This window comes from Xiphophorus hellerii, chromosome 24 (genome assembly GCF_003331165.1).
Source record: "Xiphophorus hellerii strain 12219 chromosome 24, Xiphophorus_hellerii-4.1, whole genome shotgun sequence".
NCBI classification, from domain to species: domain Eukaryota; kingdom Metazoa; phylum Chordata; class Actinopteri; order Cyprinodontiformes; family Poeciliidae; genus Xiphophorus; species Xiphophorus hellerii.
The window spans coordinates 3230519-3246479 of record NC_045695.1 but is presented as its reverse complement, the minus strand read 5'-3'; the positions used below and the strand labels follow the sequence as shown (position 1 = coordinate 3246479).

Here is a 15961-nt window from a genome sequence, read left to right as displayed (position 1 = left end):
ATAGATACAAAGTGACACCCCTAAATAAAATCAGACGTTTTTGGTTAAATTCTTACTTTGAAATAAACATTCGTGAATGCACCCTCCCCATGGAGAAACACGGTGGTGGCAGCACCACGCTTTTCTTCAGCAGGGTCAGAAAAGCTGTTCAAATGTGATGGAAAGACGGATGGAGTGAAATATAGAGAAGTTTATTTTAGATTTTTATTTCTAAAGAAGAATGTAAAAAAAAAATCAAGAATAATTCATTTTTCCACTTTGCAATTTTACATTATTTTCTGTTCTATCATAAAAACCGGTGGCTGTAGCCTATTGGGGATGAATTGTGAACATCACAGGTGGCTTGTCCATATCTCTTCAGGCAGTTTGTGGACGCCTGCGGTCACGCGCTGGCGGTGAATGAACGGCTGATTAAAGAAGACCAGCAGGAGTATCACGATGAGATGAAGGCCAACTACAGGGACATGACCAGAGAGCTGTCTGACATCATGCACGAACAGGTAGGAACCACCAAATATGGTCATTGACTGGCACATTTTCCACTATTTTTATAGGATTATGTGGTGTTTTGAACTGAATTGTCCTAAAGTATCATAACAATTATTTCTAACTCTTCATTCTAGTTGCTGGTGTTTATATCTGCACTCCACAGCATTTAAGTTTATTTACTAACCATATCTTTCTTTCTGCTCTCCTTGTGCTGTCCGTGAGCAGATTGGAGGGTAATCCTGTTGTTTGATAAATAGTCGTGCATGCACCAATATGAAACTTTTTTATATATTTCTTCATCCTCAGGTTATAAATTATCTGATGATATTTTGAATTAAAAGGAAGGCCCATTTTCAAATTCCAGTTGCTGTGGCTTGTCAGATGTATTTGAAATGAAAACTGGCTACTATGCATTGGTTTCTATAGGTAGACCATTAGCATCATCAACTTGGAACCCAGTTTGAATTTGATTCAAATATAGAAGGTATTTTTGAGCTTAGCTGCCTGAAAAGTTACCACATCCTGGGACGACAGGCATCAGATTGTAAATATTATAATGTTATATAGATTACAGCTTATAAAATTTGATAAGATCTGGGTTAAATCGGGAAAAAAACATTAAGGTAAAATGTCCATTACTTGTGTGACTCTGTATTAGTTATATTGTAATTTAAGTTATTTACATGTTATGTGTGCAGCATCCCTCATGTTTGTTTTATTTATTTTTGTGTAGTTTTACGTTTAGTTATGTTACGGAAAGTTTGGTAAAAGATTAGAATTTATTAACATCTCCCATAAGTCATCATGGCATATTCCACAACAAAGCCAAAAGGTCCAGTTATATCAATTACATGAACACAGTTTCATTGGATATCAGACTACAAATTATATGTAATGAATTTCCATATTAAATTGCTGTCCCATGAGACGTAACCATACGTTAATGATTTTGATTTCAAACAAATCCAGTGTAATGTAATGAAGTGAAGCGTGTTTTTCCTAGATAAACCCGGTGGAGGACGGCACAAGGAGCACCCTGTCCGACTCTATGGGCATCTTTAACGCCATCAGTGGCACACCTAACACCAACTCCCAGGGGTCAACCACCGTCCTCTGAGAAGGTCGCGTCACACCTGACCTCCACCATCAATCAGATTACCTAAGAATGAAATTGGGGCAAATTTACTTCTTCTCTTGTTTCCTATGGAGACTCTATGTTACACTTTGACAGATCTTCTTTTGTTGCATTTTGTTTTGTCTGAGGGAAAGGCATAAACTACATGACGTCTGAACAAGCGTGCAACAACTGAACACATGTTGTTCTCCCCTCTTTGGAGCGATTCTTTCCAAGAGAGGAATGACGCATGAAGAACTTGAGTATTTTTCAGTGTACAGACAGCTTTAAAATGCAGAGAGAGAGAGAAAAAAATCTACTGTTGTAAATGTACATCTATTACTGGTCAAATGTTACTCAGTATTTTTGAATAACCTTTTTTTAAAAAAAAGAAAAAAATTCCCAGTAAGATCCAGTTAGAGCAGACGAATTTTGTATTAGAATTTTTTTCCAAAAAAGAAATCAATTTTCTATTTTAGACCAGTGGAGCTGTATATAACCTGTCTAAAGCCAAGTGAATCACAATATTTTGACCTATTTTATGAAAAGTTTGTGCAATAAGTCATTGCTACCAAGGCTACCTATGGGACAAAAGGACAGCCTTGCCAAAGATGACAGACTAAAACCTAAACCAGGACAATGGCGTGCGAGTTTATATTCAGCCATTTCTTTGTATGTAATCTAGATTTGTTTTATTATCTGTGATCTTAAATTAAATGGAAAACATTTTACACAATGCCTGTAAATATGTTTAAGACTTACAACTAAATAAAACCTGACGTAAGACTCTTTTTTTTCCCCAAGCTCTCTCTTTTAACCATTAAACCAACAATACCAAGTCGAGCATTCAGAGGAACTGAAAGTTGGAAACCTCACTAGACATTTTGGACTATTTTATTCTCACAGCTTTATGGGAACAGTTTCAATATGGCTACCTTAATTTGGTACTTTACTGCCCCGACATTAGTGTCTGACCTCATTAATACTCTCCTTGGAAAGTGGTGAAAGATTCCCACGTCTTAGAAAAATGGAAGCTGCTGCAAATAATGGACAAACTCCATATGCATATATTACAGTCTGTGATTATAATGTGAAAAAAATGAAATGCTTGTTGATATTTTTTTTGTTGGGTATTATTCTAACATTTACAATTCTGGATATATTTGAGGAGAGAAGCAGAAGGAACTCCCCAGACAGTCCATATGCCTTTGGTGTCTCTAACATTTCCTGCTGTTATGACTAGATAGAAATAATCAGCGTTTTTATTATATCTAATAGCACAAAGATTGCTGCCGTTATCATCTCTCCTGACGTAGACAAATAACCTGCAAAGCAAAATCTGTTTATTGCTCCCGAGCTATTATATATATATATTTTACAGTTGTAAAATCATCCCCAACATAAACACATGGCTCTGATAAAGGTGCTGGGAAACTGGGGAGAGGGGAGATGAAAGAGATGTCCATAGTCCACCATCAGTGGGCGGTCCAGGAGGATGAGTAGAGGTTAGATAGAGCGCAGGTCGGTCTGGGATTCAGTCTTAGCTGGACCACTCATCTCTTTTTGTCCATTGTTTTACGGGAAGATCTGATTTAGGAATCCAAACGGGACACAGCCTGCAGCAGCCATGGGAGGTGAGATCAACTCTTTTTTTTTTGTTTTCTCTTTTTCCATTTTTATTCCTTTTACGGTGAATGCATTCGTCATATGCAATTTAAACTTCTAAGTAAAATGAATTCGACTCTTCTTTTTCTTGCTGTGCTCGATTTCTGTCTTAACTAATCAGATGAAAGATTCCCAGAGTCTCTCATGTTGTTCTTTTTCTGCAGATAAAGAGAAGAAGACGGGCAAAAAAAAGAGTGTAAGCTGTGGAAGGTGTCCACTATCCTTCTCTCACGTTGACGGTTTGCCGCCTCGATCTCACTTTACCCATTTTGTTTCAAACAGGTCACTATATTCGGCTACCCGCTCAGCATCTTTTTCATCGTGGTCAACGAGTTCTGCGAGCGCTTCTCCTACTATGGCATGCGAGGTGAGTTCAGTAGAAGGAAAATGCACTTTGTTTACCCAAGTAGCTTCTTCCACTTTTTAAGCATCTCCGTTTGTTGTGCACCTAAATGTGCATCTTCTTTCCTACTGTGGGTACGTTGCAAATAAGGTTTGCTCATGAAAAGACGCAGTGAAGCTTTAACGAGGCGGCAATACGTGAAATATGTAAGAGAAACAAAGCACTCTGAAGGCATCAAAATAAAAAGCACGGCTATAGCTGCACTAGAAAAGTCAGGTATTCGGAGTATTTTGCTAATATACTCCAAAAATGTGAAGTGTAGAGAAAATGATATTCATTAGCGATTCATGGTTTTCAGAAATAATTTCATTTACTCTTAGCATATAAATATATTTCTCTAATTTAAGCATCATCGTGTCTGTTGGTTTTTGTTCTTGGTTAATTGATCGATTTAATGGCTTGACTAGTTTACTGTGTACTTGTTAGAAAAAAAAATCTGAAAAAAAAATCATACAAATGAATAAAAAACAGATTTCAGTGTTTGCAATATAGCAACTAATTGTTATGATTGAAATGTAATGTAATGAAGTGTTCAGTCAAATCCTACCAGAGTGCCAATTTGTTAACACTGGTCTTTGTTTAATTATACTGGTGGATCCATCATTAGCCACTATACATTAACTGGTACCTTTGATAGTTATACACCATTTTCTGTGATATTTGAATCCATGCCAGATTTTCTTTTGTGTTAAATGTATGCTAAGTCTAAATAAAGCTGAACTAATCAATAAAGAAAGACTGCTTCTAATCTACACTCATCTATATCTCCTTTTTAGCTGTACTGGTTTTGTACTTCAAGTACTTCCTGAAGTGGGATGATGATTTTTCCACAACCATCTACCACACCTTTGTGGCTCTCTGCTACCTGAGCCCCATCCTGGGCGCCATCATTGCTGACTCGTGGCTCGGAAAGTTCAAGTGAGTCGCCTGACAGTTCCTGTTTCCTCCTGCTTGCTGCACGTATTGCATGTGTGAAGATCAGTTCTGCTCAGTTCTATTCAATTCATTTCAGTCTAGTTCAATAAAATTTAGTTTGTTAAATTAATTTCAATTTCATACTTAAATTCCATTCAGTTCTACCCAGTTTGGTTCAGTCAAATTCAATTAATTTCAATGAATATAAATTCCATTCAGTTCTGTTCAGTTCAATAAAGTTGGATTAAATGTATTTCAAATTGATTCAGTTTAATGCGGTTCATTTAATTTAGTTCAGTAAGATACAGTTCAGTTCATTTCAGCCTAGTTCAGATAAGCTCCATTAATTAATTTCAGTTCAATTCAGTTAATTTAAATTATTTTCTGTTCAATTTAGTTATGTTCAATTAAGTTGTATTAAACTTTATTTTAGTTTAGTTAAATTAATTTAACCTACATTTTAGTTTTTTCCAGTTTATTTAAATATATTTTTAGCTTATTTAAATCCACTCTTACTTCAGTTTAGCTCAATTGATTTCAATTCAGTCCAGGTCGGTTACATTAAATGAGTTTAATTCACCTTATTGACATACCACAAGCTTATATCAAATGTTACATCAACACAAGCAGATATAATTCATATCTAGTGATTATATAATCTAATTAATCCAATCATAAAGAGAGATTAAAGAGTTTAAGGTTGCCTCAGATAGTGAGCTGTTAATCTGAATCTAGCTGATAGAAAACTGGATCACTCTTTGTTTTTTTCTCTCCCTCTTTCTGCACAGGACCATTGTTTACCTGTCCATTGTCTACACGGCGGGGCAGGTCATCATGGCCGTAGGTGCAATAAATGACATCACAGATGGAAACAAGGACGGCACCCCCGACAACATGACCTTCCACATGTAAGCCGAAGAACGAAACGCAGTCAAATGCAGAGGTTGCCGTGTGTTTACGGTGTGTATCGGCTGTGTTTCCCCCTCCCAGAGCTCTGTCCATGGTGGGCTTACTCCTCATTGCTCTGGGAACCGGAGGCATCAAACCGTGTGTGGCTGCCTTTGGAGGGGACCAGTTTAATGACGATCAGGTTAGATTTAAAAATAAATAAATCCGTTTTCATACAGCTTAAAATGTATTAAAATACAGTGTAAACATATTAATTTTTACTGCAAAAATACAGTAAATTCTATGTTGAAGTTATTGAATACCAATCAATTCGACAATTTATTGGCATTTATGTTCGGAATCTTGCGTGCAGAACACTATGCACCACATCTGAACGTACAATCTTTAATGTGAAACATGGTAGTGGTGCCGTCATGCTGTGGGGGATTCACTTCTTCCACAGAGATAGAGAACATTTAGATTTTTTTTTTATGTGTGTGAAAATTTAGCAGAAATAAAAAAAAAAATCCCTCAATTTGAAAAAAGGTGCTCTGATCAAATCAGTCAATTCATACGCACATCGTACAATACAGTTAAAGGGAAACAACACAAGTACTGACCCTTCCCCTTTTGTACAGATGCCTTAATCAGTTATCAGCCACACCTGGTCAGCACTTTTTCTATCTCTGCTTTATCCCCGTTAGTTGTTTATTAACATTACATAACTCATTTACTGGCTTTATTTCAAGTTCAAGGTAAGCGATCAAGATTGCTCAATGACAAAGAGAGGCAAAGGGGAGACACAACATCAGGCAAATTTATCATCATAGACGCCCTAATCCTTCCTGTCGTTGTGTTCGGTTCTCTTAGGATTAGGCTCAATTGTCTTTGATAAAAAAATCAATTCCATATTTAAACATTTTTGCATTCTTGAACGCATTTTCAAACTACTCTAAATAACTTTAAAACCGTCCAAAATTCCATTCTGCAGTGTAAAACTTAACTGAGACTGATATTTTAGAGCATGTGTAACAGTAACGATTGAATACATCTACAGAAGATTGGCAAATTTAAAATTAGAACTGTTTTATATAGAACCTTTGTAAAGAAAAACCAATATCAGCACACTTTAGAAATGAGTAGTTCTTGTTTGTATGGTTCTGAGTGTAAAATCTCTTCTCAAACCGTCACGTTCACCAGGAGAAGCAGAGAAGCACCTTCTTCTCCATCTTCTACCTCTCCATCAATGCCGGCAGTCTGCTGTCCACTATCATCACCCCCATCCTCAGAGGCAGGCCCCAATTCTCAGAAACATAACACACTCCTTAAAATACACCAATGAATCACAACCAGAGGTTGACTGCATGTGTGCGTTCTGTGATTTCCAGCTCAGAAATGTGGGATTCACACTCAGCAGCAGTGCTACCCTCTGGCCTTCGGGGTCCCTGCTGCTCTCATGGTGGTCTCTCTGAGTAAGATCTTCACTTAAGCTTGAGTCATGATAATCAAGCAGGGAATTCAGAAAAAAAAAACAAGACTATAATAATTCACGTTTTGTTCGTTTCCAGTCGTCTTCATCGTCGGAAGTGGTATGTACAACAAAACGGCACCTTCGGGAAACATCATGGTGAAAGTCTGCAAATGCATCTTCGTGAGTTCCTCCTCAACGACGTCTTCATCCAAGCTTCATTCCAACATTACATTTGCGTCTGGTTACATCTGAACGGTCTCTCGTCTGTTTGCAGTTTGCCATCATGAACCGGTTTCACAATCGATCTTCCCAGATCCCAAAGAGAGAACACTGGCTGGACTGGGCCGAGGAGAAATATGACGTAGGAGGAAGACTGTGCAATAATTAATAAATAACAAGCAGCAGAATGGACAGAAATTTATTTTTGTGATCTTCTCTGCTTTGGTGTAGAAACTCCTGATTGCCCAGGTGAAGATGGTGTTGAAGGTTCTGTTCCTTTACATCCCCTTGCCCATGTTCTGGGCTCTCTTTGACCAACAGGTACGTGTCTAAAATCCTAGATTTTTTAGACATAGTTAGAAAGAATATTAGACCGTATTACTGTGCTACTTGCTCATAACAGCTTGTATATTTTGGTTGTAAAACAGCATTAAGCTAATAAGAGTGATAAGTAACGCTCCGTTAGTTTCCACAACAGAACTGTCAACTATTTACAAACAAACGTTTCCAAACTCCTATCTTTCAGCCAGCTGATTGGTAGTGTTTAGCAGCAGATGGTAGATGTTCATTAAAGGAACTTTAAACTGAAGCTGTATCTTTGTAAACCTTGATATACCTTCTAGTTCTAGTTAGTAATTAACCACAATCTAAACAAGAACTGTTTGTCCCACAGGGTTCAAGATGGACACTCCAGGCCACCACGATGGACGGTAACTTTGTAAGTTTTCTTCTTTCTGCTCTTCAACTCCTATTCCCACGCCATGGAAGTGAAGATTGCTAAACAGAGATCATTTTCTCTTCAACAGGGTTTGATGGTAATCCAGCCTGACCAAATGCAGGTAAGACTCTACTGGTGATAACATCGGCCCACTGCTGACATGAACTGATTGAATCAAACTGCAGCCGTTTTATGACCTTCCCTCCCTCCCCACCAGACTGTCAACCCCATCCTGATTCTGATCATGGTCCCCGTCATGGACTTCATAATCTACCCACTCATTTCTAAATGCAAACTAAACTTCACGTGAGGAGTCCTTTGTATAAACTTTTCTACTTCTAAGATCTTGTGAGTCCTGGTTTCAGTGGCTGAATGAATGTGTTCGATTCTGTTTTCCAGTCCTTTAAGGAAGATCACTGTGGGGATGTTCCTCGCAGGACTTGCGTTTGTGGCTGCTGCCCTGGTTCAGCTACAGATTGATGTAAGTGAAAATGAATGACAAAATATTTAACAAAAACGAAGCTCATGAAGGATGGTTTCTCCCTTTTCCAGGCAACCCTCCCTGATTTCCCATCGAGCACTGAGCAGCAAGCTAAGTTCATCAACATGGTTGACCGACCCATAGATATCACTGCTGGAAAGTATGCTTTCCAATTGCAGGCTTTTCAGGTAGGACTATACAGAGTGGAAAAAATAAACATTTTGGTTACCACAGTTTGATAAACTCCTTTGTTTTGAAAGATAAATTGCAAATCTGTTTTCTCTCACAGGGCAACGAGGAGTATTATACATATAATTTGCCATTTGACCTGACAATAGATTCTGGTTCCACTGATACGATCAGATTACCAGGTGGCACTCGCAACACTATTGTCATTGTTGAAGAAGAAGGCAGAATGACAAATATAAAGGTCAGCATAAAAGTCAGATCAAAATCAAAATCAAATCACATGTATTCTTATTTTGAACATTTCCCAGAAACAGCCACATGGATTTTGTTCTCAGAAATGTTTTCTGGTTACAGTTTGGCGATGTTGTTGCAAAGCCGGAGGAGGGAGCTAACGCCATCAGGTCGGTTTTGATTTGTTATTGTGTGGCAGTAAAAGTTGGTCATGCATTTGAGTTTCTATAAAACATCCTACTTTTATTCATGGTAAAAGTTTGCTTTCTCATTAACATGATTATAACTTTTTGATTTTTCCCAAAAATCAAAGAGTTATAATCATAACCCCAAAACCTCACCAAATTTCAACATGGCTGCCACAAGAAAAAACATGGTGTCAGCTACAGTATTTTACTTTTCATCACTCACATAATAATTCCTGTCAATGAGTTGATAAACTACAGGCTTTGCATTTTTTGCTAGTTGAGAGAAGCAGCAAAAACTAGCTAAGAGATTTAGCGAGTTTTTGCTAATTTACTTATCTAGTGTTTGCTAAGACAATTAACCAAATCAAAAAGAAGCACTGTTCTCTGTGCTTCTTTCTATTTTTTCTGTTGCTCCTTTTTTGTTGAGCAACAGAAAGAAATAGTTAACCTAGCCTGGTGAGTGTATCTGCAGCGGTAATGGGGAAAGAGGTAGGGCACGCCCTGGACACGTTGCTAGACCATGGCAGCCAGGGCAAATATTTAAGTCTAACTTTGAAATGTAATGGAATCTGTTATCAGATTTAGCCCACAAGAGAAAATTCATACATTGTTGTTCATGAAATCAACATCTGTTGAAGAGTGAATGTGGGACTCGTAAACTGCTGTATTAATTGTGCTGTTTTTTGCCTTTCAGATTTTTTAATGGTTTTGGCATGACTCTGAACATAACAGTGGGTGAGGGAGATTTTGGGAACATCGTTAGCAAGAACATGTCCACATACGTTGATGTGCCACAAGGAACGTAAGTTTGATTAATTTGTCCGCTTCGTACAATCCCTCTAAAGAAAGTTATTTCCTCTAACTGGTGATTTTGTTGTAACAGGGCTAAATTCTTCATCAAAAATGCTGCTGGAAGTACATGTGTCTTCAAGCGAGAATTTGGCTTTGGCAGTTCTTACACTTTCATCATCCCACCAACCTTCATACTTGAAGAAAATGTAACTTTTAAATCCAACCTGTGCAAATTAATAGCTGTGACATATTGTTTTTGACTGAACTAATTTCTATTTGCTTTGCAGTGTGGACCGAACATCAAGGAGGTAGAGGACATCAAGGCCAACTCCATCCACATGGCCTGGCAGATTCCTCAGTACTTCCTTATGACATCAGGAGAGGTGGTGTTCTCCGTCACAGGATTGGAGTTCTCATATTCGCAGGTAACAAATGTTCAGTTTTTAGGAAAATGAGGGGGAAACAAACAGGGAATTCCCAAGAATAAGGCCTTAATACACACATTTCTGCTGTTCAGGCTCCCTCCAACATGAAGGCAGTGCTGCAGGCTGGTTGGCTGTTAACGGTTGCAGTAGGAAACATCATTGTGCTGATTGTTGCAGAGGCTGCCACACTTCCAGATCAGGTGAGCGGAAGATTCCCTGTTCTTCTTACTGACTTGAATCCGACAGAAGGCTGTAAATGAAATTGGTTATACTTGCTTTTCAGCTGAAAGTTTCTAGAGAAACATAACATTAACAATAAGATTCTTTTCACTTAGTTTTTTTTAATGTTAAAAACATGCAAGTTTTGGTGTAGGACATAAAATCCCATGTTTTGCCACATTTAGTAGGTTGTTCTATGATCTACTGGACCTGTTTTCACATAAACTAAATCAGGACACTGTGTTTCACAGCAGGCCTTAAAATGTCTTAAATTGAAGTATCTTTAATTAAGGTCTTAACATGTCTTCATTTAATCTTTAAAAAATGCAAGTTTACCTTAAATACATTACTCACTGGCCTTAAATTTGGTTGTGGCAGAACTATTTAATTTCATATATTCTATATAGTTTTTTTTTTCACTGGACTTTTCTGTCAGGCTGGACAAAGCTGAAATTTGACTCGAGGCAGGTGAGGCTAGCAATAATTAGCTGCTAATGATAGGTCTTGATGGCTAGTTAGATAATTTTCTTTCGTCCGTCATGGGTAAATGCTAATTTATCGCCAATTAATCGTCTTTTGTGCATTTCTGTCATCATACAGGTCTTAAATTTTATTCATAATGGTCTTTAGGAGGTCTTTAAAAGTCTTAAATTTGAGTTGATGAAACCTGCAGAAACCCTGTATAGCAGCGTTTACGTACATTGGCAACTATGGAAAAACTTAATTCAGTTTTTATTGCATAGTCTCATGCAAAAAAAAATTAAAGACAATTAACATTAATTTAAGCGATTTTGCTTCAATAAGAATACATTTATAAACATATCACTTTTTTTCTTGTACCACACTTATTGACTAAATTTAATGAAGAACTCCTGAATCCAAGCATCCTCTTTATAGTAGGAGGTTCAGACTTGTCATCCAAAGTCAGTTTCTCAACTAATCAGTGGAAAACAAATCCATACACATTCATATATTTTCTGAAATGTCAATAAACTCTTGTGTGTCTTTCTTTACCAGTGGGCTGAATACGTTCTGTTCGCTGCCTTGCTGGTGTTGGTGTGCATCATCTTTGCCATCATGGCCTACTTCTACACATACATCGATCCGGTAAAGATAGAGGCTGATTTTGCGAACTTGGAGCCTGAAGATGAGAAGAAGAAGAAGAACTCCGAAATGACCAAGAAGGACATGGTTGAGAACCATGACGAGAAAAAGAGGAGGAGCTCCAATGAGGGCAAAATTGTGCAGACCAACTTCTAAATCAAGACCTTTTCCGGCTTCCGGCCTTTACGTATGCGAAACCTTCTGGGTTGTGTTGGTCATGTCTAAAAATGTCTGTGATGTTTATCACAGAGACAAAAAGATAGAGTGAATGTATGACCAGACTGGGATGGGGGATCTGAAGCTGGTTGAAAACAGTGGATGGACAGTTCTAGTGTAGGATTCTATTAGGACCAGTACCCGGATCCCAGCTTAAAATCTAAAGAGAATATGCTATTTTGAAGATAATGTTTGCTTTGACTGTAATTTCTGACCAGTCTTTTGTGGAATTACCCCAAAAAACATTCCAATATTTGTATTTATTTCCAAAGAGTATTGTATGTATTGTAAAAACTATTATGACTCTTCCATATGTGTCATGATGGCGATGAACACCCAAAGCTTCCTAGTTGGCTAAAAATGCTCCATTGTGGTCCAGGAGTATACTGCCCTGTGCAGGGGTTGGTCAACAGAGTCTGTGAGAAAGATACTAGACAGACACTCTCTGTAATAAAAAAAATCTAATGTGCATTAAAATGAGTATTTAGTAAAAATCTGTTGACTGCTGTGGAAATTATTCTATTTTTTTTCTAGAGAAACCCAGTTTTTAGGTAGTTATCAAACAGTCTTAAGGGTGGACTGAATTAGCCAACTAGACTAAAATAGATTGAGTTAAACTAGACATGGAGATGAGTTTCAATTAGATCTGGATGTGTGTAATTGGAGGGGTTTAGCTGGAAGAAGTTGTGAAATGTTAAAATGTTTACATTTTTGAAACTAAGATGAACGAAATCGTGTGCATTGTTGTTTTAAAATGGTTGATTTAGTGGTGGCACCAGATTTTTTTTATTTATTTTTTTTAGCAGATCTTAGGTGGGAGTTTGCCATTTTGTTGTGGGTGCTGCTCCATGAAGTGATCAATGTTCAATGAATTTCTGTTCAACATATTCTGCAAACATCAACAGGGAGCCTACAACATGGACGAACTCCGGGTCATGAATGACTCCATATACCAACAAAACTCAACAGTAAGCAACAGAGGGTTCACAAAGGGTTAAAGATACAGATTTCAACTTACAGAAGTCTAAAAATTCAGTGCTGGATGAAATATGGCAACTCAAGATGGTTGTTAGTAGATCTATCCTCTTATGTCCGTTGAAACATTTGGCAAATCTGGTGGAGCTCTAAATATAAATAACTCACATGTATACATCTAACTATGCATCCACAGGAAATTTGTGTGTAGTGAGAGTTAGTGAGTCCTTAGGAAGGTTTGACTTGATTGGATGAGAGCTGTTCAATAAGAACTAGTTCGGAGTTTCTAATCAAGCGCAGGTGTCTAATAAATCCATGGTGGCGTTGTACTTTTTGAACGCCAGGTGGCGCCTATAAAATGTCTGCTGGCTTTTATTAAACGTGTAGTGACGCCATATAAACGCCAGGTAAAGCTTTTGGACCAGGTAACGCTGGAAAGCAATCCAATTTGACTCTCCACACACCTGTTACCTACATAAGTGTTTACCTGGCAGAGCTAAGAAATTAATTCTGGCGCAACATCTCGTTAAAACAATAAACTTTGGGGCGTGCTGTGGGGGCGTAGGGGATAGCCCGACCCACATTGGGAGGCCCTGAGTCCTCGTCGCGGGTTCGATTCCCGGACCCGGCGACATTTGCCACATGTCTTCCCCCCCTTTCCTTTCAGCCTACTTTCATATAAGGGACACTAGAGCCCTCAAAAGACCCCCTGGAGGGGAGAGAAAAAAAACAAACTTTTTTTTGTTATGATGACATGTATTTTATATCTAGACGTAAAATCTGACAGATTACTACAGAGCCCCTAAAGCAGGGGTGGGCACTCCTGGTCCTCGAGGGCCGGTGTCCTGCAACTTTTAGATGCATCTCTACTTCAACACACCTGAGTCAAATAATGAGGTCGTTAGCAGGACTCTGGAGAACTTGACTGCACGTAGGAGGTGATTCAGCTGTTGGATTCAGGTGTGTTGGACCAGGGAGACATCTAAGAGTTGCAGGACACCGGCCCTCGAGGACCAGGATTGCCCACCCCTGCCCTAAAGGGACATGGAGAATTGCGCCGTAATTTTTTCCTCTCAACACGCCGGAGGTTTCCTGGAATGTGATTGGTTGTCAGGAGACTTGGCTTCTAACCGAACTGAGCTCACGCGGGAGGAGGTGTAGGTTAACCACTTATCGACGCTAAACCGGGAAATTTGAAGAAACCACGTCTTCATAAATTGAAACGGTTTCTTTGGATGTTTATATCAAGGAAGTCACGAAGATACGGTGGGCCACCGTACGAAGAGGACGAAATATGACGGTAATAGCAAAACACAAACATGGCGGACACTTGGAAATACGCGGCATAGCTGTGCGACGTTAGCTCTCAGTGATTAGCTTCGGGCCTCTAGCTGTAAGTGTGGCTTTTCCGGTGAAAAAAGAAAATGAGAAGCATAGCCATAAAAAAAAAATTATTTTACATGGGATACCAATGTTATATGCAGTATAAATATTTCATAATTTTTAGAGATAGATTTAAAGAACCTCAAAAAGCCCATTTCATGACCAGGCTTGTAGACAAGATCAAATCTATTTGTCCGATTATCAACAGTAACTTAATTCCTACACACATTGTTTTCTGTTTTAAATGCAAAATAACTTCACCAATTGTTACATAAATGTTCCTCACAGAAGTCATGTCAAAAACTTCATTATAATGGCATATTATCAATTTTCTTTTGTTTGTTTTTTTCAAGTTTGATTTCACACAGTTGAAACCAGAAGTTTAAACACACCAAATGAATAGATATTATTCCATGAGCTTAGTTAGTGCCAAACTTTGTTTCTGCTTGGAATATTTCAATGCGATTTGGTGGAGTAGATGGTGTTCAGCTGGTAATTTCTCCGGGATTCTCACCTCTTAAAATATTAACAAAAGATTTTGGAAAAAGTAATCTATTTCTCATAGAGGTGGAAAAACACTTGTCTTACTGATGTGAGCCGATTAGTGCTGAGTCGGCGAAAAGAGAAGGAAGAAGAGTCAGATAATTTGTGCTTGCTACAGAACTGTGAACCTGAAACAAAATTCACATGATAAACATAGGAGTGTGATATCTGTAAATATTATTTGGGGAAACAAACAGAACAAAATGGGCTTTCACAAGTGCTGTAGCAGGCATTTCAAAAGTGTGATGGATGTGAGAATGAGATTGTGGCTTTTAACCAATTCATGCTGTAATTACCTTGAATGGGTCCATCTCTAAAAATCAGTTAATTATGTAAAATTCGCACAGTTGCTCCACAAATAGCATTTAACTGAATATTAGGCTGCAAAATGTAGGTGTCTATTTTATGTTCTGTTTCTCCTTGGTGCAGTATTTTGAGTTGCTGGTTGTTATCGCTTCATTTTCATCCAACATCGTCTCCTGCTGGGATGGGAAGTGCTGCTCCAGGCAGGTAAGACAAAACTGCACTTACTGGACACGAAGGAAAACAATCACTGTATACACATCACCCTTAGCAGAGCATCCACGCCATAAAATATGGTAGTGGCATCCTCATGCTGCAGTGATGCTTTTAAACAGGAAGAGTAAAGCTGGTTAGAATTAATGGAAATATAAAGTGAGCCAAATACAGGACAATCCTGAATGAAAAGCTGTCTCTAGTTATGTTTCCATTACAGATTTGCATAAAACTTTGTCAATATTCCACTAACATTAAAACCCTCCACAATTTTGCAATTGCCACGTTTCCATTGCAGATTTGTGAAATACACTAATTTTGATACAACTGCAAAATCCCCTCATCCTAGCACAAAAAACGTTTTATCAGAAAATGTTTTTTTTTTTTTTCAAAATTGGCGTGTTTCCATTAAGCAGATTTATTTATGTCATTCTAATTTGTGTACGGTAATTTCATGGTCAATGGAAACGCAGCTACAGGCTAAAAACGTGGTCAGTTCATCTTTCAAGAGAACAATGAGTCCTAAAAAGTACAATAGAACAATAAAATAGTTCTTATCAAAGTATATTTATGTTACTAAGTTGGTGTTGGCTGTGGTGATAAATACAAATGCACACTTTTTAGATTGTTTTTCTAAAAAAAATATACCACAGTTACGTGCTGCTTTGTGTTTATGATGAAATTCCCCCAAATAAATGGATGTTTGTGGTGGCGAAACAAAATGAGAGTGTATGAATATGCTTTATTATTTGTGCATATGTAAAAAAAAAAAAGCCACTCTTTTACACATGCACAGCAAAGAGACCAAACAAAGTGC

The 15961-nt window shown here is 38.0% G+C and overlaps 2 protein-coding genes across 8 annotated transcripts in view; both read left to right on the top strand.

Annotated features, from left to right (window-relative positions):
- LOC116716135 (dedicator of cytokinesis protein 9-like) overlaps positions 1–2389 on the top strand; it is a 47620-nt gene extending 45231 nt beyond the window's left edge. For all 7 annotated transcript variants that reach the window (XM_032556997.1, XM_032556996.1, XM_032556993.1 and 4 more), the window contains 2 exons: positions 362–500; positions 1493–2389. In XM_032556997.1, the coding sequence (XP_032412888.1) occupies positions 362–500; positions 1493–1606 (253 nt within the window). In that variant the 3' untranslated portion in view covers positions 1607–2389. The remainder of the gene's footprint in view (positions 1–361; positions 501–1492) is intronic.
- A 300-nt stretch (positions 2390–2689) lies between these two features.
- Positions 2690–12223, top strand: slc15a1b (solute carrier family 15 member 1b). Its single transcript, XM_032557001.1, has 23 exons — positions 2690–3237; positions 3433–3464; positions 3551–3635; positions 4448–4589; positions 5375–5494; positions 5577–5676; positions 6675–6765; positions 6863–6946; positions 7043–7125; positions 7220–7306; positions 7396–7485; positions 7838–7882; positions 7971–8003; positions 8100–8188; positions 8282–8363; positions 8435–8551; positions 8653–8793; positions 8907–8953; positions 9666–9773; positions 9855–9969; positions 10051–10188; positions 10281–10388; positions 11425–12223. Exons 1-23 carry the CDS (start codon positions 3231–3233, stop codon positions 11665–11667), a joined length of 2187 nt encoding a protein of 728 aa, XP_032412892.1. The 5' UTR covers positions 2690–3230; the 3' UTR covers positions 11668–12223.
- Positions 12224–15961: the final 3738 nt, after the last annotated feature.

Excerpts from the sequence above, each read along its gene's own strand:
- slc15a1b (XM_032557001.1), top strand. Across the intron at positions 8,954-9,665 it reads GAGGGAGCTAACGCCATCAG|ATTTTTTAATGGTTTTGGCA; the intron begins GTCGGTTTTGAT and ends TTTGCCTTTCAG. Across the intron at positions 10,389-11,424 it reads CTGCCACACTTCCAGATCAG|TGGGCTGAATACGTTCTGTT; the intron begins GTGAGCGGAAGA and ends TTTCTTTACCAG.